Source organism: Lontra canadensis, unplaced genomic scaffold (assembly GCF_010015895.1).
Source record: "Lontra canadensis isolate GAN:19392208 unplaced genomic scaffold, GSC_riverotter_1.0 scaffold21, whole genome shotgun sequence".
Lineage (NCBI taxonomy): Eukaryota > Metazoa > Chordata > Mammalia > Carnivora > Mustelidae > Lontra > Lontra canadensis.
The window spans coordinates 22,305,633-22,329,670 of NW_022631015.1; the positions used below are offsets into that span (position 1 = coordinate 22,305,633).

At 51.7% G+C, this 24,038-nt stretch overlaps 1 protein-coding gene across 1 annotated transcript; it reads left to right on the plus strand.

The window, feature by feature from the left end:
* The first annotated feature begins 915 nt into the window (after positions 1-915).
* ALDH5A1 (aldehyde dehydrogenase 5 family member A1) lies at positions 916-23,611 on the plus strand. Its single transcript, XM_032861644.1, has 10 exons — positions 916-1,284; positions 4,725-4,808; positions 5,793-5,963; positions 7,313-7,429; positions 11,079-11,222; positions 12,444-12,587; positions 14,608-14,766; positions 18,735-18,904; positions 22,055-22,113; positions 23,360-23,611. Exons 1-10 carry the CDS (start codon positions 940-942, stop codon positions 23,563-23,565), a joined length of 1,599 nt encoding a protein of 532 aa, XP_032717535.1. The 5' UTR covers positions 916-939; the 3' UTR covers positions 23,566-23,611.
* The last annotated feature ends 427 nt before the right edge of the window (positions 23,612-24,038 follow it).

The window sequence follows — 24,038 nt, forward strand, 5'->3', positions numbered from 1 at the left end:
GATCTGTGTCCTCATTAAAGCTGCGACTCCCTTCCTGCTTCCAGATTCTTAGGCGCATGTCTACTTGTAGGTATACCTCGGCTGACTCAATTCTGACAAATGGTCCCATTGACTAGTTGGAGGCCTAACTTAACTAGTGGCTTGTTCCAGGGCAGCTACTAGAACTTTGAACGATGTGAACTTAATGTAGCAACTCTGCTAAGCAATTAATTATAGGTTATCTCACAGTAAAACAGAGAACTTTCTACAAGAAAAAACTGAAGTTAAGTAATTTGTCTAAGGTCACACAGAACTTGTGAACAACAGATTCTGAGTTTGGGGCCAAGCCGGTCTCTCTCCGGAAGCTCTGTGGCACAGGGGGGTACCTGCTCCCAATAAATGGAGAAAATACGTAAACACACTCCAGAAAAACACCCAGGCGTCAGAACACTGAGCCACGCTTGGCCAGGGCAGAGAACCCTCAGCCCAGATCCCAAGTGCGCCGGAGCTCCGGCGATGAAGAGCGGGGATCATGCCCTTAGCAGCTGGGGCAGACGCCACCAGCGCATCCACAGACCCAGGACAAATTCCAGCGGCAGGGCATACAGATTTGGGGTGGGGGGCGGGGGTCGTGGGAGAAGGAGCGGTTGGCTTGCAGCAGATGGGGACCTAGGGGATAATTACAAATGAGCACTCGAGGCTGGTAGGGTGAGGCCCGCAGGTGCATCTCCGGGGGAGCCTTCCCAGGTCTGCCGGAGAGCGAGGCGGCGCGCCACCGAGGACCAGGTGCGGCGCCAAGGACGCGGGAGAGGGCGCTCCTCCGCGTCCCTTACGCCGCCTCCAGTCCGCGTCCCCGCGTCTCCGGCGCGTCCCCGCCGCCGCCTCGCTCCTCCCGCCGCCCCGACCCTTGCACTCGGGCGCGCGCTCGCTTGCCTGCTTCCTGCCGCCGCCTGCGGGGCCATGGCGACCTGGCTGCGGTTGCGGAGCTGCCGGGCCCCGCGCCTCCCGCCGGCGCCTGCGGGCCTCGGCCTGCGCCCCCGCGGCTCGGTGCCCGCCGCGCCCGCGCTCGCCTCGGCGCAGCCCGGCCGCTCCGCCGGGGGCCTGGCGGGCCTGTCCGCGGCGCTGCTGCGCACCGACGGCTTCGTGGGCGGCCGCTGGCTCCCGGCCGCCGCCGCCTTCCCCGTGCACGACCCTGCCAGCGGCGCCGAGCTGGGCTTGGTGGCCGACTGCGGGGTGCCCGAGACCCGCGCCGCGGTGCGCGCCGCCTACGAGGCCTTCTGCAGCTGGAGGGGCGTCTCGGCCAAGGTGAGCGCGCACGGGGCCCCTGGGTTGCCCCATAGAGAAACCAGCTGTGTCGGCTCCCCCTCCCCGATCCACCGGGATTCACCAGGCAGAAAGTCATAGGAACAGGACAGAGGTGATCCAAAAGTTAAGTCTGGAGCGTCGGTTTTGTCACAAGCACTATGCCAGGGGTTAGGGACAGGCGCCGCCCTCCAGCCTCTGAAATGTCCAGTAGGGGGGGCAGAAGCTGTGTGCTTAACATGAAATTACCAGCGAGCGGGGGCTCTGGTGAGCAGGGAGAGGGGCCTGACGGTGGAGGGCAACTGGGCGCACACACGGATAGCTCTCCCTGGCTGCTAGTCTAACACAGGAAGGCTCGTGGAGAAATCGGGCTTTGTGCAGGCCGACGACCATTCTCCAGGTTTCGGCCTGGATAGAGCGAGTGCGGTTAACATCTGCTTGGCTTGTGGACGGCCGTCTGTGCACGACCTGCCCATGTCCTAACCTCTTCTGGCAAAGACACTAGTCATACTGGATTAAGACCCACATCTCTGACCACATTTAACCATAATAACCTCTTCCAAGACCCTGTTTGGAGGTTAGGACTTCAACGTGTGAATGGAGGGTGGGGCACGATTCTGCCCACACATCAGGGCGGCCTCCTTGAAGACCGCAGCTGCAGAGATTAAAGAAGGGGCGGGAATTCGGCTGAGTCAGGAGCATGCCTGACCCACTTGTAGAACAGCGCCGAGTCCACGGCAGTTCTGAAGGCCGTAGTAACAAGGGGAGGCAGGGCTGGGTCCAGTGGGGGTGTGTAGCCGTCTTAAGGACTGGGGTTTTACCTTGAGGGAGGTGGGGCACCACTCCACGGTTGGGAGCAGAGCTGTGATCAGGTTTGCGTTGGGAAGGGTACTGTGGGCCCCCCCATAGAGAACAGGCTGAAGGAGGGGCTTGGTTGGGCAGAGGCCCGCTAGGGGGCTGCTGGCAGTGACCGAGGTGAGAGAGGAGGGCGGCTTGAACAGGGCGCTCTGCAAGAGGATCTGCTGGGACTGGAGAGTCAGCTGGAGGCCCTGGTGATGTTGGGGTGAGAGAAAGAGGGCTTCGGGCCAGAGCAATGGGAAGGAGGACCCACTGGCTGAGATGGGGGAGGGGAGGAGAACCTGGTGGTGGGACAGGTGTGGGGAAGCTCTTCCGGCCCAGTCTCGGCTTCAGTGGTTGTTCGGGGCCCCAGGGCTAGTGCGGGGACCGCTCACGGACGCTGTCCGCTTGTGGTCACATCACCCACCTGACATCCACGCCTCTGGAACGTGAACGTGGCGTCAGCCTGTCCCGGGGAGGCTTGAGTCTTCTCAGGGAACCTTCCTCCTGGGAACGACCTCGGAGTGTCTTGCTGAGGAGTGGGAGGGGCCTCAGCATTCCCGAGTGAGGCGGGTCCACCTCTGCGGCTGGAAAGGTGGGCTCTGGTGGAGCTCCTTTGTAAGGCAGCCCGGACCCTCCCCTCTTGCCCCCTGAGGCCTGTCTCCACCCTGCCCGCTGCTGGTTTGTGTTCCCCCTCCGGCCCCCTCCTCCAGGTCTAGCCCTAGGGTTGCGTCTGCCGTTGTAGGGTCAGAGCACGCACCCTGCCGCTGTCCCTGCTTCCCTGAGCTGCAGTGTGGGTCCGTCGCCCTCCGGGGACATGGTTTTCATTGCCTCACGTCTCTTTTTGCGTGCTTTAGGACCTCGTTTCCCACCTTGTGAACTCCTAGGGGATCTCGGGGATAGCAGCAGCCAGACACTTACCGCTCTGTGCCCTCAGCCGTTCCTTACGTTTCGCCCTGTAACAAATTAACACCAGTTTAGTGGCTTCCGACAACGCAGATTTATTCTCATACTGTCCTGGGGGTCGGAAGTCCCCAATGTGTTGGCAGGGCTGTGTTCCTTCTGGAATCGCTAGGGGCTTCCTTTCCTTCCCGGCGTCCCGCTCCGTCCAGCCTCTGCTCCTGGGAGCACGCGCCTTGTCTGATGCAGACCCTCGTGCCTCTCTTAAACGAGCCTCCTGATTCCACTGGGCGCACCTGGGCAATTCCAGACGCCCTCTTCGCCTCCAGATCCTTCAGTGATCGCATCTGCTGAGTCCCCTCTGCGGTGGGAGGGAGCAGATGCACAGGTTCCAGGGATTAGGACGAGGCCGGCTCTGAGGGCCTCCAGGTGCCCTCCACAGCCGAGTGCTGCTCTCGGTGCTTTCCAGGTGCTTTATCTAGTACTTTCAGTGGCTCTCGGAGGCAGACTTGAGCCAGGGTACAGATGAGGAGCACGGCTGAGAGGCTCCGAGTCCACCGTCCACCACGCACCCCTGCTCAGGTGGGCCCCGAGCCCCAGACCCCGAGTGCCACCCTGTTGGAGACCCGCGTGCTCTCACAGCTCCTCACAGAGACTGTAGTAGCTTTCCTGGGGTGTCATCACAAAATACCCCAGACCTGACGGTTTCAACAGCAGAAACATACTCGGTTCTACAGGATCGAGATCCCAAGTCGAGGGCTGGATCGGCCCCGACCTCTGTCCTTGACTTGTAGGTGACTGTCTTTTCCCTGTGACCCCCCCAATATCATCTTCCCCCTGTGCATTCCTGTTTCTGTGTCCAAAGTCGCCTTTTTAAAAGGACCCCCCCCTTTATATGTTGGAGTAGGGCACACCCTAATTTTAGATTAATAAAACTTTAAAAAAATTTTTAACTTTACATTTATTAAAAGTTGAACTTCACGGTAACTCGCTTGCCTCGGTCACATCTGGAAAGACCCTGTCTGTTGCCGTCTGAGGTACTGAGGGCTGGAACGGTGACAGATCTGTTTGGGACAAACACCGTTAACCCATGACACAGGCCGTGCATCCTGAGCAGGGCCCGCTGGCCTCCCTGATTTCCGGAGTTCGGCCCGGACATCGTGTTTCCCGCCAGGAAGCCGAATCTGCTTTGCCTGCCTGCCGTTCTCCCACTGTTCCGTGTTCTCCTCTCCTCCTCTCCCAGGTCAAGGGTGGGCTCCGTGTGGAGCAGGCCCTGGGCTCAGATCTTTGCCTTCTCGCTCCAGGCCAGGCCCTCTAGAGCTCAGCCTTTTGTCTCTCCCCCAGAGTAAGAACTGGCCTGGACTCATCAGATGCCTCGCTGCTCGTGCACAGGGCGGGCAAGGACCTAGAGCTTCGTGTGGGGAAGTTATTGTCTGTGCTGTTCGACACGAGTCTTTTTTTTACAGCTTATGACTCAATACACCCCTTCAGATGCAACTTGAAATGGAATCTTCCTTATTGCTTCTCAAAGAAAGGTCTGCATACCTGCAACTAACATGTTATAGACACGTCGCTTCTGCCCCAACCTAAAAAAGCAGAGGACAGGTCAGTGTGTGTCTCCCCGAGCCTGAGACCACACACACCAACCGTCTGAGGACACAGAAGGTTATTTAATAGTTCTGTTGCTCTTTTTCTTTCCTCCCCAGGAGAGGAGTTCTTTACTTCGGAAATGGTACGACTTAATGATACAAAATAAGGATGACCTTGCCAAGATAATTACAGCCGAAAGCGTGAGTTCAGGGCCCTAACTTGCTCCCCTAAGAAACTGTCCCAGGATGCTCAGGCTCGAGCAGGGGCAAGCCCGCCGCTAAAGAAAACGGGAATTCACGGCCTGATGATGCGATATCAACTAACTCTTGTGCCAGGCCTCACACCTGCCCAACAGTTTGGGTGTTCTACCCTTGAATGATATTCGAGAAACATGCATGGAGCTAGAGCCCATTCCACTAAGTGAAATCAGTCATTCTGAGGAAGACAGATACCGTAGGATTTCACTCTTACGGGGGATTTAAGAAACGAAAAAGAAAGAAAAAAAGAGAGAATGACTCTTACAGAGAACAGACTGGTGGTTGCCAGTGGGAATAGTAATGATAGTAAACTGAAGAAACAGATTTTGAGTGGAACTGTGTGAATAATGCTTTCCCACCGTTCCAGATTTTTTCTCTGCGATTGGTGTGCTTGACTTTTTTCACACGCCATGTTTGTACGTTTAAGCATGTGCCAGAAGTTTGTCCATAGCTGTAATCGTGGCTTTCCAGCAGGGTCCCAACACTGAGGAGATGTCAGAAGGAGAAACAAGTGGGACATCCGGGATGCACACAGCTTGTGGTCTGGCTTTCTGCCTGCACCTGTCCTGCTTTCCCAGGCTCCTGCTGGGGTCACACATTTCTCAACAGCCCCGGGGTTTTGTTTTTTTTGTTTTTATGATTTTTTTAAAAAGATTTTATTTATTTGAGAGAGATCACAAGTAGGCAGAAGCAGGCAGAGAGAGAGGGGGAAGCAGGCTCCCCACTGAGCAGAGAGCCCGATGTGGGACTTGATCCCAGGAGATTGGGATCATGACCTGAATCAAAGGCAGAGGCCTTAACCCACTGAGCCACCCAGGCGCCCCAGCCCCAGGGTTTTGTAAGGAGAGAGTGTCTGCTCTGTGCACAGCCTGACAGAGTTCCGCCTTTGTCCTGAGAAGGCAGCCAATGTGTCCTTTTCTGATTCAGGGGAAGCCACTGAAAGAGGCGCAGGGGGAAGTTGTCTATTCTGCCCTTTTCCTGGAGTGGTTTTCAGAGGAAGCCCGCCGCATCTACGGAGATGTCATCTACACCCCCACAAGAGACCGGCGGGCCCTGGTCCTCAAGCAGCCACTCGGGGTGGCTGCAGTCATCACCCCGGTATGAGGACGGGCAGACAGGTGGGGTCCCGGGGTAGGAGATGGAGTGGAACTGGGACAACACTGCCTTTTTCCTTGTGAGGAGGTGTGCTGCCCTGTTGGCTGCGTCACCTGTCCCGGTTCCTGGTTCCTTTGCTGTCCGCCGGTCCTCTGGGATACCCAGCTTTGGGAGCGGTGTGTGGGAATGCCGGCCTGGTCACACCTGCAGAGGTGGGACGACCCACAGCAGGACCCAGGCCTGTTTGGATGAGGTGTAAAGGCTGCTTTGAGGCCATGCCTGGCACTTCGAAAAAGATATATTATTTTTAAGACTGAAGCTATGACACATTTAATGGGCCATTTTATGCTTAATTGATGATTATCATCAACAGTAGGGTGTCATCAGTGTGCTGGCCCGGGTTCTGCAGGTAGTAAGTTTTCCAGATACAGCACCATGTGTCCCCGGCTGGAGCCATGGCACACTGGGGACACCCTGCTCTCTCCTGGTGGCCAGCCTCGTGTGGCCACTGTCCACGATGTCCCACGTCCACTCCTCTTGGGTGCTGGCGGGTCTCAGGGCTGCCGTCCTGGCCCAGTAGAGGTGCAGACGGACACCCCCTGAGCCTCGCCTGACTCGATGTGACTCAGAGCCCCCTGTGCACGAGCTGTGTGACCTGGGGCAAGGGACTTGGCGGCTCTCGGTTCCCCTGAAATAATGTCCTCGTTATTCCCCAGTTTAATAAGGGCCTCAGCGGGTTGGGATGAGGATTTCATTAATGATGATTTAAAAGGGCTTCCTAGCACAGCATGAGTACAAGACAAGGATTTGTCAAAATTTTTTAAAATGCTGTTCATGTAGATATGGAGATATCTACAAATACCTACCCATAAATAGAGAGAAGGAAGTCGTAAATCATCTGCCATTTTCAAAATTACCTTGGCTAATATAATCCAGCCTGATGCTGATGTTGTGAATAAAGAGTTTTATTGGGACCCAGCCATGCCCATTCCTGTACTTACTGTGGCCTCCTCCACACTGGAGCCACGGACTCCTTGGGACAGAAACTGTACAGCCCACAGAGTCTAAATATTTACCATCTGGCCTTTTACTGAGAAAGTCTGCCAATTCCCAGTATAGACGGTCTTGCACTGTTTCAGATTCTGGGGAGGTTTCCTGTCTTTATGAGCCCGTGGCTCCAGAGGTGACTGGTGTCAGGGGTTCTGAGCGCTCACCTGGGAAAGAGCGGGAGCACCGCTTTGAGAGCCTGTTTGTGCAGTGGAATTGGTTGACTGACTCCTTGACCTGCCTTGTTTTGAACTACAGGGCAGTCTCTACCCGGTCTCATACTTTCTCTGTTCTTCTGACCCCAGTGGAATTTCCCCAGTGCCATGATCACCCGGAAGGTGGGGGCCGCCCTGGCAGCTGGCTGCACCGTGGTGGTAAAACCCGCCGAGCACACGCCCTTCTCCGCCCTGGCCCTGGCCGAGGTGAGCCTCTCCCCCAGGTTTGCGCACAGCTGGCCAAGTCCGAGCGGGGTCATTTATCCAGGCCGGAAAGAAGCTGATTCGAAGCCTCCTTTGGCTGCATCTCATGCTGGATGTGCTGTGTGCTTTAATTTAGCAGCAGTCATTTTAAGTCTGATATTTTATTTTAAGCTTTTAAGTAGGCTCCACACCCAGTGCAGAGCCCAGTGCAGGACTTGAACTCACGACCGTGAGATCAAGAGCAGATGCTCAACTGACCGAGCCCCCTAGGTGCCCCGAAGTCAGATGTTTTAGAAAAAAACAATGGATAGGGGATTCCCTGACATAGAGACAATGTATATTTTAGGCTCCCTAAAAACATCACCTGTCCATCACTTTCATTAAGTCAGCAGGACGATGACTAAAATGTGGGCATTTCTCACATTTACGGAACATCTTCTTAACCTCTCCCTCTTCCAGTTCAATCGGCATTCAGTCAGGTCTCGCCATTCTTGTTTAAAACCCTCCCATGGCTTCTCTTGTCCCTCCGAGTGAAACCTGGACTTCCTACCTTGGCCTCCGAGGCCCTGTAAGATTCCACCCCTCCCCCCAGCCCTAGTCCCCCTCTGCCCTCACCCTGCCTGTCACTCCAAAGTCCCAGACTCTCAGCTGCAGCCAGTCGGGCCCCTGCCACTCCTCAGACCACAGCAGGGTCACCCCGAGTCAGCTCTACACCTACCTTTTCTTCTTCCAGAAAGTTCTTCCCCAAATGCCACCTTTCCAGGGAGGCTCTGCTTGGAAAATCACAGCCTCGGACTCCTGTGCTCCCGATCCCTTCTCTGCTTTGTTCTTCCCGCTGCGCTCCGTGTACCTGACATACCGCTGTCTCACTCACTGGCACGCAGAGCCCATGGAGGCTTGTATCTATTGGTTTCACTGCTGAATGCCAGCGCCTCTACGGTGCCTGGGCCCAGGAGGCCCTCAGGGAAGGTTTGTGGCAGGGAGGGCTTCCGTGAGAGCCATGCACAATGTGGGGTCAGTTTCTGGCCTCATCACCTCCATCCTTCCTGGGCCAGGACCTCCTCCTCATTTGGGTCCTTGTGCCCCTGTCTTTGGCCCTGTGGTCAGCTGGAGAAGCTTCCAGAAGGCAGAGGCATTTGCCGCGTTGCCTGTTCTGGGCTGTCAGAGACTGGATGCAGCTCCAGACCCAGTGACTAGAAGCTCCTGTCCTTCAGGGCGCTTCCCCCAACGGCACCTTATTTCAGAGGCAAATTGGACATTTTAGTCCTATGGAAACATTAACCGCATGGAAGGCTTCTTTTTGATGAGCCGTTACAGTTTTCCTTGAAATAATTCTAAAACCTGTGCGACATGTGTAAAGGAAGTTATTACTAGATTCCTGAGGCGTACACAGAAACAGAGTGAGCGGTGCGCTTCCTACAAATTCTAGTGTCCGGAGTCGGTCTGTGACCAGCAGACCCTCCTGCTTATGAGGTTGATCTGGACACACACATCTGTGTTGCTCGGAGAGGTGCAGGACGTTTTTAAAAACCTCCAAGCCTCATCCAGACTTTGTCAGACTTTGGTTTGGTCTCCTTGTGTCCTTTTATCAGGAGGCACAGCCAGTTGTCCCTGTTGTCATGACACTGGCAGGGCTGCTGGTCCATGCTGCTCATTTTTTTTAAGGATTTTATTTTTAAGTAATCTTTATACCCAACGTGGGGCTCGAACTCACAACCCAGGGATCAAGAGGTGAGCTTCTCTGAGCTACCCAAGCACCGCTGCTTGTCACTTCTGAAATTAGTTTTTCCTCGTATTTCTAATCTCTCCTGCGTTCCCTTACCTCATTTCCAGAATTTCTCTAACTCTGATTCATGTTGTTTTTTTGTGTCTTGGCACATTTTTTCCCTTCATAGTAAGTTACTGCTTTGATCTGTTTTGTGGGCATGTCTTCCTGGAATGCTTTTGTCCACGAGGATGCTTTCTGCTCTTTCTTCTCTTATTTTCCTCTATTAATAATGTCGTATGGGATCTGATTTGGTATTTTTCTGAGCATTTACTTCATTCTTTTTTTAACAATTTTATTTATTTGAGAGAGAAAGCGCACACAAGAGAGCAAGAGCATGAGACGGGAGAAGGTCAGAGGGAGAAGCAGGCTTCCTACTGAGCAGGGAGCCTGATGTGGGACTTGATCCCGGGACTTCAGGATCATGACCTGAGCTGAAGGCAGTTGGTTGACCAAGTCAGCCACCCAGGCGCCCCTGCTTCATTTTTGTACTTAGTTTTCCAAAGCTTTTGGCAGGAGGCCCATTCCCTAACTTCATGAGTGTCTTGTTTCCTTGCTCTGAGATTTCCTGGCTGCTTTCCCTTCCCTGCTTGAACCAAGCCTGCCCAACCCACCATGTTCCCAGCACTCCTCCCTGCGGCCCTGCTCTTCCTCTATCACAGGGTTCCCTGCGCTCCTCCCTGCGCCCCTGCTCCCCCTCTGTCACAGTTCCCAGTGCTGTTGCTCACCGCCCCCCCCACCGCCGAGTCCCTGCCGCACCTGCTCTTGGGCTGGGCAGTCCGTGGGCCGTTCTGGCCGGTCTGCCCCGGTTCCAGGGCGGTTCTCTGGCACCCGTCAGACGGCTTCCTCTACAGTTTCTCCTGCAGGTACTGCTGCTCTCAGCTGTCACCGGCATGTCCACACCCCCTGGTCAGGCAAAAAAGCCAATTGCCAAACCCCCGTTTTCCGAAACTTCAGAGGGAGGGCTGCCTGGCTCCTCATCTTAGCGGCGTGGCCGGCAGAGTGTGTGCCCCACACAGGCATTTAAATGGATGCCTGGGCGGTCAGACCTGAAGTCGGCCTGCGCTGCAGTAAAACACAACCATCCTGGGCCCCCACCACATCCTGTCTTGGAAATGTTGTCTCTGATGCTTTGGTTTGGCCCCGTAATTGCCCTATTTTTACAAGATGAAATTACTCTGCAACACTCTGCTGTTCCCGCCGTCTTCCCAGAATCCCCAGATTTGCACAGTGAGCATTTTAATGAGATTCGGAAGCTATCTTAATCCCAATATGCCCTGTCCAAAGAGGGCCGCTGTGGAAAGAGCGCAGGTTTCCGGCCCAGGCAGCGGTGGGTCCACATGCTGGCTCCGTTTCTCCCTGGCCTGCAGCATGGGCACGATCCCCCAACGAGGCCTCCAGGTCGTCACCACTGCCCCGGGGGTCCCCTGCGGGATGGCCTGCCCGCTTCCCCCCACACAGGTGGTGCTCTGGGCATGCTCCCCTGCACCCTCTCCCTTTGGTCCTTCTACAAGTGAACCCAAAACTTCTGGAACTCTCTCCAGACTTTTCTTGGAAAAGAAATCCAAGGGTTTTTTTGTTTTGTTTTTTTAACCAAAGTAGCATTAAAAATTTAGTTAATTAAAATAAATTTTTTTAAAAAGTGGCATTGAAATTCATGCTATAAAATATTTAATTGTGTAACAACACATTTAATATCACTTTAGCATGAATAAGGATCTTATTTCAGTTCCAAGTAGTTCCAAATGTATTCTTATTCTGTCCCCAAAGTTAGCTTCGGTTTTTTTTTCACTCCACGTTACGTTTTGGATTAAAACATCTATTTCTCTTTTTCTGTTTTTCCAGTTTGATCATTTGCTGCCCCCTGTTTGCTGTTTCTCTTTATAGCTTGCAAACCAGGCTGGAATTCCCCCAGGTGTGTACAATGTCATTCCCTGCTCTAGAAAGAAGGCAAAGGAAGTAGGGGAAGTACTTTGTACTGATCCCCTAGTGTCCAAAATATCCTTTACTGGCTCAACAGCGACTGGAAAGGTACGTGACTTAAGTCAGACTTCATTGACTTAAAACAGACGTCATACTAGTATTTTCTCTCCTATGGCATATGAAAATACTAGTTCATCTTGATCACCCTTCTTAGGGAGATTTGCAGTAGAGAGTTAAGAGGTCTGTGGGATAAAGTAATGTCTGATCACCGTCCGGAGACTTTTTGGATGGTGTCCCTTACCGTGACATGACAGAGGTTCCTCTCTGACGATCCCGAGGCGTTGGGGCAGCCACGAGTTCCCATTATTTGTTGCATGTGAAGTGGCTGAAAGCTCTCCCTTGTACCTCCTCAGTTCTGGAATGCACGTTCCTTTCACAATCTAGAATTAAACACATAACTGATGTTGAAATGGACCTCCTAGAAGGGAGCCAAAATTGTATTTAGTATAAAGGTACTTACAGAAACAGAAAGGTCTTTCTCTTTCCTTAAAAAGCTTTATAATTGTGCACTGAGCTGGCAAATCTATTTCTACAAACTATACTGAGAATAATTGCATTATTTTGAAAAGCAAGGAATTGGAAACCTAAATTTCCCACAGATGGGGGCTGAATAAATAAATGCGTGGAACAGCCATGCAGTGGAGTTTTATGCAGGCATCTGAGGGAATGTTCTAGAAACACGTGTGCTACCGTGAGCGTTACCCTGCAGGAAGAAGGTATAAGGTGTTATGAACATGTTAAGATGTTCCAGATATGTGCTTGATAGGGAAGATAAAGCAGGTTACAGAACTGTTTAAATCTACCATTCTGTTTTCTTTAAAAAAAAAAAAATGACATGAAGCTGTGTGTGTGGCCAAATTCTGGATCGATAGACTTTAAACTTCTATCAGTGGTAAGCGAAGGGTGTAGGCTTCTGGATGACTCTGTTATCTTCCCTATATTATGAATATATAATTTTTAATAGGCAGTGTGCTTATGTGGCTCAAGGCTCAAGACCGTGTAAACACGCTTAGGTTCAGAAGGCTCACCCCTGCCTCGACTCCCTCCCTTCTGTCTGTAACTACCTTTAGTTTCTTGTAACCTTCCTGCTGTCTCTAGCACGTACAAATGCATGTTTCTATTTCCTCCTGCTCGTGTGCAAACTAAGTCATCCCACAGACCGTGCTGAGCGCCTGGCCATTTCCCTGCCGGGTCAGAATTTGAAACAAAGGCTTAGGCAGGTGGCTGGGTCGTCGGATCTGGCTCACCAGGTCTGGGGTCTGCCCGCAGGTGCTGCTGCACCACGCCGCGGGCTCCGTGAAGAGGGTCTCCATGGAGCTGGGTGGCCATGCCCCATTCATCGTCTTCGACAGCGCCAACGTGGACCAGGCTGTAGCAGGGGCCATGGCGTCCAAATTCAGGAACTCTGGACAGGTGAGCCCTACAGCGTTTTCAGGGTGTGTGTGTGTGTGTGTGTGTGTGTGTTTCACAAAGTTTTTACCCTCTAATCACTCCTGGAAGGAAACTTGCAGGTTCCTTCCGTCATTCTTTCTTTGCTTACTTTCAGCAAATGTTTAGTGAGGGCCCTCTTTGCCAGCAATGTTCTAGCTCAGAGGGTCCAAAGAGAAATAAGGTGTAGTCCCTGGACAGCAAATGTTTTTTAATCAAATTGTTCTCTTCATCTTCCTGCTCTTTGAATCTGGTTATTTATGTAGTTTAACCTCTTTGGGCTTTTCTCTGAATGGGTAAAATCATCCCCTCAGACACAAAACAGCCCAAACAGCTAGGGCCTGAGGCCCACAGTCTTAAGGAAAAGAAGGCAGGAAAATGTTGAGATTGTTCTTGAAAAACTCAAAACGCTCTTGCCTGGGTCTCCCTGTCCCTGAGATGGAGGTGGCCTGATAGGCACATGGTACAGTATGCCCAGGGGGTGTCCAGGCTGTCATTGGAGAGGAGTGGCTCAAGTTCACACCTGGCATGACCTTCAGAGTGACCTGATACAGACCTCACATTTCACAGTTGAGGAAATGGAACTCTGGAGAGACTGGTTGACTTGGAAGTCCTAGATCCTTGGGTCATGGTCACAACTCAGTGGACTAGGGTCCTGCCTCCCAGTTTCTCTCCAAGCTGTTGCCAGGAACCTGACTTCTTACAAAATATTAAGTACTTTCTCTCGGCGGACCATGAATAAGTAGTTTTAAATGCATTCCAGAGACAGAATAAAAACTCCTGAAAGGTTATATTAGGGGGAAAAAAAGGTAAAATGTTGTATAATACTCTGTATCAGGTAGTTTTCATCCATCTTTTGACTTTGAGTAATTAATTTCTCCCCTTTTATATAACCTTAAATAAGCTTGGTTGTTTCAGAAATACCTGTGTTTCCTTTTAGAAACATAAAATGCTAATGGGTGTAACTTCAGAGTCACACTCCTAAAGCTACAACTTCAAGGTATGTTGCTTGAAGCCAATAAAAATGCGTAGGACACAAAATTATATCTATATGTATCTATTTACCTATAGTTTCTACTAGAAAAATACATGATTAAGAAAAAAAGACAAGAAGAATATCAGTGATAACTGCATTTCCTATAATATGGTTATATTTTATAATTTAAAAATATTAGGTCTAGGAGTGCCTGGGGGGCTCATTCGGCTGAGTGACCAGCTCTTGACTTCAGCTCAGGTCATGATCTCAGGATCCTGGGGTCGAGCCCCATGTCAGATGCACTCAGCAGGGAGTCTGCTTGAGGATTTTTTCTCTCTCCCTCTTCCTCTCCCCCTGCTCACACATGCGTGCTCTCTCTCTCTCTCTCTCTCTCTCAAATAAATACATATTTAAATATATATATATATATATATATATATATATATATTAGGTTTAATTAGGAAAAAATAAGCAAGAGTATTTTCAATAATTTAGGCTGACATGGATGAATGGTATTGTGTCCATTTTCAAAATGTCAGATTCAGCGAAACCCTGAACAATTTAATAAGCTAATGGATATAAGTCAGCCTTCGACCGCCTTCCATCCTGCCCCTGCTCTATTACTGCTGCATCCCTGTCTCTCATGGAGTTACAGGGTTTTTAATTCTCTTTTTTTCTTGCCCTCTGTTTCATAGTGGCTTACTTAGGCCATTGGGAAAAACTTGGTCGGGCGTCTTTCTCTTGTTCGCACAGATATCTGTACTCACTTACTTGTTTAACCACAAGGTGTGGCAGACATGGAGAAGGCTGGAGAGGAATGCACACTTCCTAAGTTTATCTTCAGGGCCCCACCCACATGGGGAGGAATGTGGCAGGTTGGACACAGGACGGGACCCACCTGGGGAAGGGTTCTCATATTCAGAGAGGTAGCAGCAGTCACACTTCTTGGGTTGGGTCAACAGCCTCTGACAAACTGTCCTGTGAATTTGGGTTTTTCTGTTTTGTTTTGTTTTTCCCCTCCACGTCTAGACTTGTGTTTGCTCAAACCGTTTCTTGGTGCAAAGGGGGATCCATGATTCCTTCGTGAAGAAATTTGCTGAGGCGATCAAAACAAATCTGCATGTGGGCAATGGATTTGAGGAGAGAACTACTCAAGGCCCATTAATTGATGAAAAGGCAGTAGAAAAGGTAACGTTCGTTTGATTTTTTTGTTAAAGTAAATTTCATGGTTTCGATATCAAAGGCTTAACTAGCAAAGGACATTTCGGTAAGGTGCCCAGCAAGTCTGTTTTGGCAACAATAGAGAAATCAGGAAAAAGTGAATTTCTGCCCATAAGTATAAATCAGGTGGCTTCATCTGCCTCTAAACTTTCCCAGCTCTGGGTTTACACTGAGTGCCCATGAGATCTGTCACTTTAGATCTTCTACTGCCCTCCCTAAATTTTCTGTGATCGTGATGATAATCTTATCCCTAGCTGCCCTAGGAATTAGGATCTTGAAAGACAAAGGTCTTTAATTTTTTGAATACCCAAAAGGAAAGGAAGACTCTTTTTATTTTTGAAGTCATGTATGTTTCAGCTGAAATGCTGGCTTCTGTTGACAAAAAAATGCCCTTCCTAAAGAGTCCTTGACAAAAGCATCCTGGTAGGGAGATACGGAATAGCAGAAGCTGCACCCAGGATTTACAGATGGCAGGAAAGGGAAATTGCTTTCAGGAAGAATCTCTTTGTTCATAGAAAGTCACAGTCTAGACAGACCACTAGCTAAGTGAGACTTGTCCTTGCGGTTTTAAAACATAATCTCCTGTTTTAAAACATAATCCTTTTTAATAAAGAAGATGTGGGGGGCGCCTGGGTGGCTCAGTGGGTTAAAGCCTCTGCCTTCGGCTCAGGTCATGATCCCAGGGTCCTGGAATGGAGCCCCGCATCGGGCTCTCTGCTCAGCGGGGAGCCTGCTTCTCCTTGTCCCTCTACCTGCCTCTCTGCCTACTTGTGATCTCTGTCAAATAAATAAATAAAATCTTAAAAAAAAAATAAAGAGGATGTGGCATATATATACAGTGGAAAATTACTCAGCCATAAAAAGAATGAAATCTTGCATTGGCAGTAACATGGACAGATCTAGAGAGTATGATGTGAGGTACGTCAGTCAGAGAAAGACAAATACCATATGATTTCTCATGTGTAGCATTTAAGAAACAAAAAAGATACAAACAACAAAAAAATCAGACTCTTAACTACAGAGAATTAACTGGTGGTCTGCGGGGGTGAGGGGGAGGCGGAAGAAAGAGCTGTGGAATAATTGTGTACAATAATTGCTGAATCACTGTCTCGTACACCTGAAACTAACCCAGCGCGTGTTAACTACACTGGAATTGAATAAATAAAGGGGGAAATAACATAATCCTTTTTAGAGTTGCTTACAAGGAACTTTCTAATAATATGAACACCCAGTATGTTCCTTAGATAAGTCTCTACTCATGGAAAGTCTACTAGTGGACTCATTGAGCAGATAAGCTGGAGGCTGGACTGTGTGTGAAGAAGGACAGGTGACACAGCCAGCCTTCTGGGTGTCACTCGAGGAACCAAAATTAAACTAGAGTCAGGTCAGCCCCCAGCTGGGACGCACAGCCTGCCTGGTGTTCGTTGGCCGCCTGAGGACCAAGACCCCCCAGGGCTGTCTGGCCTCAGTAGGCAGACAGGCCGGCTGAACCCACGTCTGTTGCCCCAGCCAGTGGGAGCCAAGGGGAGCATCGAGGCTGGACAGAGCCCTGTAGCTGTTGCCCTGGCATTGCCCTAGTAGAGAACATGCATTAGAGTGTCCATGGGCACCACCAGCACTTGAGGGGACTTTGGACCCTGTGACTGGATCAGCTGGTGCCCACGATTTGGGTCTGTATTAGCTGTGGTTCAAAGGCCCAGAGGGCTGGTTCCCAACCCATTCTGTGCCTTTTGCAGCTCCAGATGCTGGGTCCTACCCGAGGAGACTGGGTGTGGGCAGGGCCTCAGCACTGGTTGTTTTTGTTTTGTTTTTTCTTTTTTAAGTGCCCCCAGCTCTTGCTCATTTATTTGCCAGCCCTGGAGACCGCCGTCCTCGAGATTTTGTGGTTGTTGCTGAAGTGAAGGTGCAAACATTGCCCTGTAGAGGGTGCCGTTTCCCAGCACTTCAAGCAAAGACTGCAAAAAATTTATTTTGAGAGGGTTTAGAGAAAACACGTCCTCTAAAAAAAATCGACTGTGTTGGCTTTAGTATACAAACGGCCACAGGGGAAATTCCAGGGAAAGAAACTGCATATGACATTTTATATGACCAGAAAAGGGCAAAGCATAGAGTCTATTTGGGGGCAAAGTGAGGGGCCTTGTTAAATATGTTAAATGTAGTTATTTTTGGAGCTGTAAATCATGCGAAGTAAGCCACTGTGGCTACTGGGGATTAGCTGCAGACACTGGACTTGGCACCTGTAGGGGCAGGGGCTTAAAGAGGGTGGGTCTGGATGGTAGAATGTGCCCAAGCACGTTCCTGAAGTGCCATAGAATATTCCGCTGAGAATGGAGAAGAGTGGACGGCTCCAGTGGACCAGAGGTTGTGGACTTCTGAAGGCAGAAGAGATGGTGTTAACAGAAGTCAGCGAAGACAAGGCATGCCCCAGGGGAAGTGGGTGCCATTTTTTAGGGTGGGCCTATCTAGAACTGGCTGGGGTCCTGAGTAGGCAGGGGAGTAGGGGAGCCATAGTGCCAACTGGTTGTACTTTTGCACAGTTTCCGGAGTTGTTCCTATATCACTCGTCCTCGCAAGCACCAACAGTACACATAGGACAGCAGAGGCATTTGCTCTGGGCTGGGCTCCAGCTTCAAGAGTGAGGGTGGGTGTGACAGAACCGGGCTTCCCTGCCCTTGTCCCTGAAGTGAAGCCTCCCAAGTCAGAATACACCTGAGCTTGCCGTTGGCCCTCTTGTTCAGGGGAGAGAATGGAAACCGCAAAGGCCACCCATGTCACCCACTTAAATTAACCAAACCAGGCCTTCATGAGGGAGGTGAACAGTCCGGAATCATGACGCCTTTAGGGCAAACCCTCAGCGCGTAAGAGGAACAGTTGTCCCTCAAGGAAGAGGTGAGTCTGGGAGCAGAAAGGAATTTTCTGAGAACCGAGCAGCGTTCTCCGTGTGGTTTGAGCAGCATCGGTAAAACAAAAGCAGGTTCTGTGAAGATGAGGCAATGAGGATGAGAAAGTTTTTAGAAATTAAACACATGACGGTCAAATCTTTTTAAAAAGTCAGTAGATGAAGATGGAAGACAGAATCAAGAAGAACTCTTAGAATTTAAAGCAAAAGACAAAGATGAAAAATATGATAGCAATTTGAAAAGCAGATAATTAATCTGCGATGAGGGGGGTATCCATTTCAGCAACAGGCGCTCCAGAAAGAACCGAGAGGGAAGCAGTAGCAAATAAATAACATGAAAACTCAGAGCCAGGGGAAATCATTCTTCAGAGGGAAAGACTTTACTATTCTACCTAGTGGAATGAAAGGGGAAAAACCCAGCCACGTTCTGCTGAAACACCAGAATGTCAGGAACATAGAAGAAGATCCTAAACGCTTGGGGTGGGGGTAGGGGGGACAGGTACCCGCCAAGGAGTAAGAACTGTCTTTGAACATGACTTTCATCAGCAACACTAGAAATAGAGGCATGTGCTCAAGAGTTCTGAAGCAGGATGATTTTGGATCACCAATCCATCACTAACCAGTAGCAGGTAGGACGTCAGACATGCCTTGGAAAACTCAGGAAGTAGGCATTTCCAGTGAAACTTTCTCAAAACAGCCACACGAGGAGAATGTATTAGAACAGAATGAAGGCCGAGAGGACAGCATGGTGCCCAAGAACCCGGAGCTGACTCCAGAGTGCTAAGAACAAATCCCAGGAAAACCAGAGTGTCAGGCCCAGAAGGACATCAGGCCATACCAGACCCTCAACAAATTAGAGCATCAGACAGTGGAGAATCTAAGGGCAGAGGAAGGTGGCACAGGGCATGTCGTTCTCAACGTATTTTTTAAGAAAAAAAAAAAAAAGTTTTCTGCAGATTTAACACTCCAAGAGACTATCATCCCCACAGTATCTTCAAGCCAGCTTTCCCAAGCTTCTCTTTTTCTCTTCACACAGGTAGAGACACACGTGAGTGATGCAATTTCCAAAGGGGCCACCGTTGTGACCGGCGGGAAGCGACACCAGCTTGGAAAAAATTTCTTTGAGCCCACCCTGCTCAGCAACGTTACCGGGGATATGCTGTGCGCCCATGAAGAGACGTTTGGGCCTTTGGCGCCCGTTATCAAGTAAGATCACCCCGCCAGCGGGAAGACTGGAGAGGGTTCGGGCAGAAGAAGGGCCCCGGGAAAGGAATGCAGCTGGAGTGCTGTCTTGAGGCCAGGGGTGGGAGGGGGAGCTGCAGAGCAGAGCTCTGTTATGTCAGCTGAAAAGCCAAGAACTATTCATGGTTCTCAGAAAGAACATATATAACATATAACAATATTAACATATATAACATATAACAATATATAACATATAACAATATTATTACCTATTTAGATCCCTAAATAGGGATTCTTTCCTTCGCCTTCTTTCGTCTCACTTTGGGCTGAAGTCCATTTTCTCCTCAGTGGAGCACATACTCAAAAGAGTTCTTTTGAGGGAGTCAGTGGTTCTTAGGTGATGTTCTGTCTCACTTCCGGAGGTCGGTAATAGTTCACCTGGATGAGATTCTCGGTTCAGCGCTGTGAAGATATCACTACTTATCTACTTATTTCCGGGGTTGTTACCGAGGAAGCTGGTGTCTGTCTGGCTCTTGTTCCTTTTTCTCTTGGAAGCTGCTAGGATTTCTCACGGTCTCTGACATCCTGAAGTCTCACGGGTGAGGCCCATCACGCACGTCTCCGGGCTGTGGTCCTGTCGACTTCCTCTCGTATCTGAGCGGTCTAGTCCTGGGAAATCCTTGGTCATCGTTTCTCCAGATACTTCTCTCCCCTCCTTTCATTCTGCAGTGACCTTCTAGGAAGTCTTGTGACGGTGACACATCTGTGTCACCCCCCACTTCTCTTCACACCTGTCTCTTTGTCACACGTCTTCATCCATTCCCAAAGCCTTCTGAGACCCTTGGTCCCCTCCGCCTGCAGCCGAGCCCCCCGTTCCTCAGAGGCACGCACGCTGCTACCCTGCCGGCCCACCACATGCCTTCGGCTACTCTACCGTCCCTCATCTCTCCAGATCATTCTTTCCCATCGTGGGTTCTTCCCGCTTCATTATTCTCCCTTATGTTGCTGTGGATGCTTATCTGTTTCTTGTATCTTATTCTGTTGCTCTGTTTCCACCTCCTGCGGTGTGGCTTATTCTGTACATCATCCTTCTCCTTGTCAGAGCTCCGCCGGTGTCTTGTCATTTCCCACGTGGCCTCGTCTGGAGCTCCTGGAACTCTCAGCAGCCCTGACTAGAAGTGTCTGCCTTGGAGTTGCGGTAAAAAGCTTAGACCTTAGTCTGGGCTGCTTCCAATACATTTGAGCCTCAGGAAGGAAGCTTCTAGTATGAAGACCCAGTCTCAGCACAACTGCCCGTGCCCTGGGTATTCCTGGGGTTTGGCTTCCTGGGGTATTTTGTTGTTACCTCTGGTGTAAAGAGAGGCGTTCGAGGGAAGAGGCCTCTGGTTCGTGCTGTTTGCACGCGTTTGGGTGGACTCCCGTTCTGCCTGGGCCCCCCACCCTGAGCTGGCCCTGCTGCTCTTCTGCCCGTAGCCATGAGCCATTGGTCCAGGGACCCAGGTCTGAAGGCAGCAGCACCTGAATTTGCAGGCACAGTGGGGAGGTGCAGCCCCTCCCCCACCCCCACGTGCAGGCTGCCAGCATCCTGGCCCTTCCCACCCCTCCATGGTGGCCCCCAGCCCTCTCCCACTTGAGGCCATCATTCCTTGAGGATTCCACCACCTTCTCAGCCTCCAGAAGCGTCTTGTTTTGGGTGTTAGTTGCTGATTAAGGGTTTTTGAGCAGATTCTTTTTCTCTCCTCCAGCATCCGCTTCTCAGGGAGAGCTGGCCCCTGGCGCTCCCAGGCCGTCTTGTCTGGGGCAGAGGTCTGTCTTATCATACAGTTTCCCGGCTTCGTTACCATCTTGCCAATACAGTTGACATATTAACCCACCAGAAATGGAGCACTGGAAGAACTTTTGTCTTTGTCCTAATAACAGTTGTTTTACCTAGCATGTGAACTTGACATTTTCAAGGAGCCTAGAGGATGCAGTCGGTGGTGAACGGTGCAGGCTTTGGAGTTGAACTGGGTGTAGAATCAGGCTTTGCTGCGTCCTACCTGTGCGCTTGGACGGATTGACTTCTCGGAGCCCCAGGGTCCTCTCCTGGGAAAGGAACAGGACTAGTGCTTGCTCTGCAGAAGTTTCAGTTAACGTGGTGTGCACAAGGCACTACACCCAGTGCCTGCTAGCATTATGGTTGTTGTTATGTAGTTAAAGAGTGAGGTCGGAAAAAAAAAAAAAAAAAGAAAGTGAAGTCGGGGAGGGGGACAGGTTGTTACTAGTGGGCTCTGGTCTTACCACCCCTCTGCTGTGGGCACAGGGTGGCGGGCGCACAAGTCCAGCGTTGGCAGGAGGTGAAAATCCTCAGAGATGCCACAGTCAGTGCTGTGATGACCATGTGAGGAAGGGGGCGTAGGAACCTCAGCTGTGACTGACTTTCTGTGCTCCGGCAGGCAGGACGGCTTGTTGTCTGTCTGCAAGTCGACAAGCTCAGGAGATGGGGCTGCTCCGCCTCAGGACAAGTGATCCTCCTGGGTTGCCCCTCCTTGGTCTCTCCCTGGAGCCCTCTTTTCTCCTACCCTTCCTCTTGGGTAGACGGGGGCCCAAGGCAACCCCGCTGCCTCTGCCCGGTGCCTTCAGAGAGATGCCTGGCGTCCACAGCCAGCAGATCTCTGAGTTTAAGAATGGGGGCCGGAGAGCCCGCTGCCCCAGGAGAGTGCTTCTCAGATATTGTTCAAGAAATAAAGTGGTAAAACTGGAAGGGACCTCGTAGGGCTTTGGAAGGACCGATCCTCATTTCAGGCAGGAGCAGGCCCCCAGCGCTGCACGCGCAGAGCCCCAGCCCTCCCCCCTCCGGATGCCTTTCCGCTGCATGACGCCTGCTTCTCGGGTGGTTGCTGATTGTTACGTGGCCTCCGCAGGGAGCAGAGCCGTCATCCTTTTGGGAGGCGCAGGGTCAGACGTTCCGGATACACTGTGTTCCGCAGGCCTGCTTGCCTCTTGTTCTCGTGGAAGAGAGGAGCCAGCGTGTGGAACCGTGGGCTGCTTTCCTCTCTCCCCTGCCCTGGGGTCTCTGTGCAGAACTGCCATTTACCCTTTGCCACTATTTGGGAAACCGGTCAGGAGAAAAGATGGCTGGTTTTCCTTACTCTGGCCAACAGATTCTGCTGACCACGTGTTTCCCTCTGGTAGGTTCGACACGGAGGAGGAGGCTGTGGCGATAGCTAACGCGACCGACGTGGGGCTGGCAGGTAGGTGGTCCTCCTCGTGCTGTGCAAGGCTCCCGTTTCTCCAGCTGGTGCCAGGTGTGCCTTTGAAACATCACCCTGGGTTTTGAGGAGATGCCCTTGTGGGGTGTGTTCTATTACTTTCCGGGGCACAAGGGGGTTTGTGCAAGTTCACGGTCTGCCACCTGGTCCTTCTGTGTTTGGGAGCTCCCTGGTGAGAGTGGAGGGAGTTCAGGAGAAGAGTGGGGTAGCTCGTGGGGCAGCCCACACCCCACAAGTCCCATGTCATCTGAGGCTTGATGCCTGCAAATTCCAAGTCTTTTTTCTTCCATTCCACCTGGCTCCGGGCAGCCTGGCCCGGACTGAGGGCAGCAGCAGAGCGTCAGGGATGGTGGAAGAGTCAAGGGGCATGTGTGCAGACAGAGCCTCAGTGGCCGCCGTCCTCTTAGTTTGGAGATGGTCAGAGCGGCCGCAGCACTACCCTGTCACCCTGACATCACGACGCGCACACTGGCTGGACTGTCAGCAGTGGGGGGTGGGGGGGAGTACGGAGCAAGATGCTCTGTGGGGTCCCTTCCCCCATGCTGCGGGGTCCCCCAAAGCACCTACAGAGTTGTTCTAGGGCTCGGGTGGGGGGGCTGCGGCAGAGCCTCTGGGACACTGCACTCTGGGCTCCCTCCCTTCATGATGGGACCAGGGGAGCTGCACTAGGTCCTCAGTGATGGGCAGCGTCCTAATGATGCAGAGATGGGAGCAGAGAGGTTCTGGGCAGAGGGGACCATGGGAATTAAGAAGGAATGAGGAAAGGACAAGGACAGTTTGGTCACAGAGTTCAGAGAGGATGGTTGGTGAATGGCGTGATGGAAGGGAACGCTGAAAACGTTGCCCGAGTCCACACTGGGGAGGGTTCAAGTACCCAGAAGACTTTAACCTTATTTTATAAACAGCAGGGAGTCACTGGAAGGGTAGGGCAAACACAGCACAAGGACAGTCCCACCGGGTGGCAGAGTGTGCGTGAGAGACTGGGCCCCGGACGGCAGGACCTGGGGAGGCTACTGCTGCAGTCCTGCTGGGGGGTGAAGCGATCCCTCATGAGAGTGGGACAGGAGCAGAACCAGATGTCCCCAGGTCTGAGATGAAGACACGGACAGGACCAGCTTAGGGCCCTGTGGGAGCAGTGGGATTCCAGGCCCATCGCCCGTGGCTTCCTTGGCGTTAGATGGGATGTGTTTAATGGCTGTCCTACATATGTCCCCTATCCCCATGACAGGTTATTTCTACTCTCAAGACCCGGCCCAGATCTGGAGAGTAGCAGAGCAGCTGGAAGTCGGCATGGTTGGCATCAACGAAGGACTGATCTCATCTGTGGAGTGCCCCTTCGGGGGCGTGAAGCAGTCGGGCCTCGGGCGAGAGGGCTCCAAGTATGGCATTGATGAGTATCTGGAACTCAAATACGTGTGTTTCGGGGGCTTGTAGGGTTCGCTAGTTCTTTCAAAAATAAAAAAGGAAGCTAGCCTACATATATGGGGACATGCCATCCATTATTTTAAGTTAACTTGTAGGTGACTGGGATTAGGCATTTTTAAAGACTCATCCAGTGCTCATTATCTCAAGCAGAGGTGAATCCCACCCCTCCGCGGACCTGACTCGGGACCCACGGATGCCCCGTGCCTGTGGTGGCTTTCCCGCCAGGAACCAGCATGGCCCCGGGGTCTGTCACAAAGGCTCCATCACTGCCTGGGCGCCTGGGGGCCCCGCGCTCCTACCGGAGCGGAGGTCTGCAGGGAAGAGCCCTGGGCACAACGCGCAGGCCGGCGGGCGGGGCACAGTAGCCCCGGCCACCCGCTGGCTCAGCACTGCAGACCCCGCTGCGCGCTCAGAGGTCTGGACGCCCGGGCTGAAGTAATCAGACCTCTGAAACAGCCCAGAATGGCGTTTCTGTGGGCAGT

What these genes read in the sequence shown, in the direction of transcription:
- ALDH5A1 (XM_032861644.1), top strand. Translation starts at nt 940, where the DNA reads ATGGCGACCTGGCTGCGGTTGCGGAGCTGCCGGGCCCCGCGCCTCCCG. An exon ending in CCGCCCTGGCCCTGGCCGAG is followed by an intron (nt 7,430 to 11,078) that starts GTGAGCCTCTCC and finishes TTCTCTTTATAG; the next exon opens with CTTGCAAACCAGGCTGGAAT. An exon ending in AATTCAGGAACTCTGGACAG is followed by an intron (nt 12,588 to 14,607) that starts GTGAGCCCTACA and finishes CTCCACGTCTAG; the next exon opens with ACTTGTGTTTGCTCAAACCG.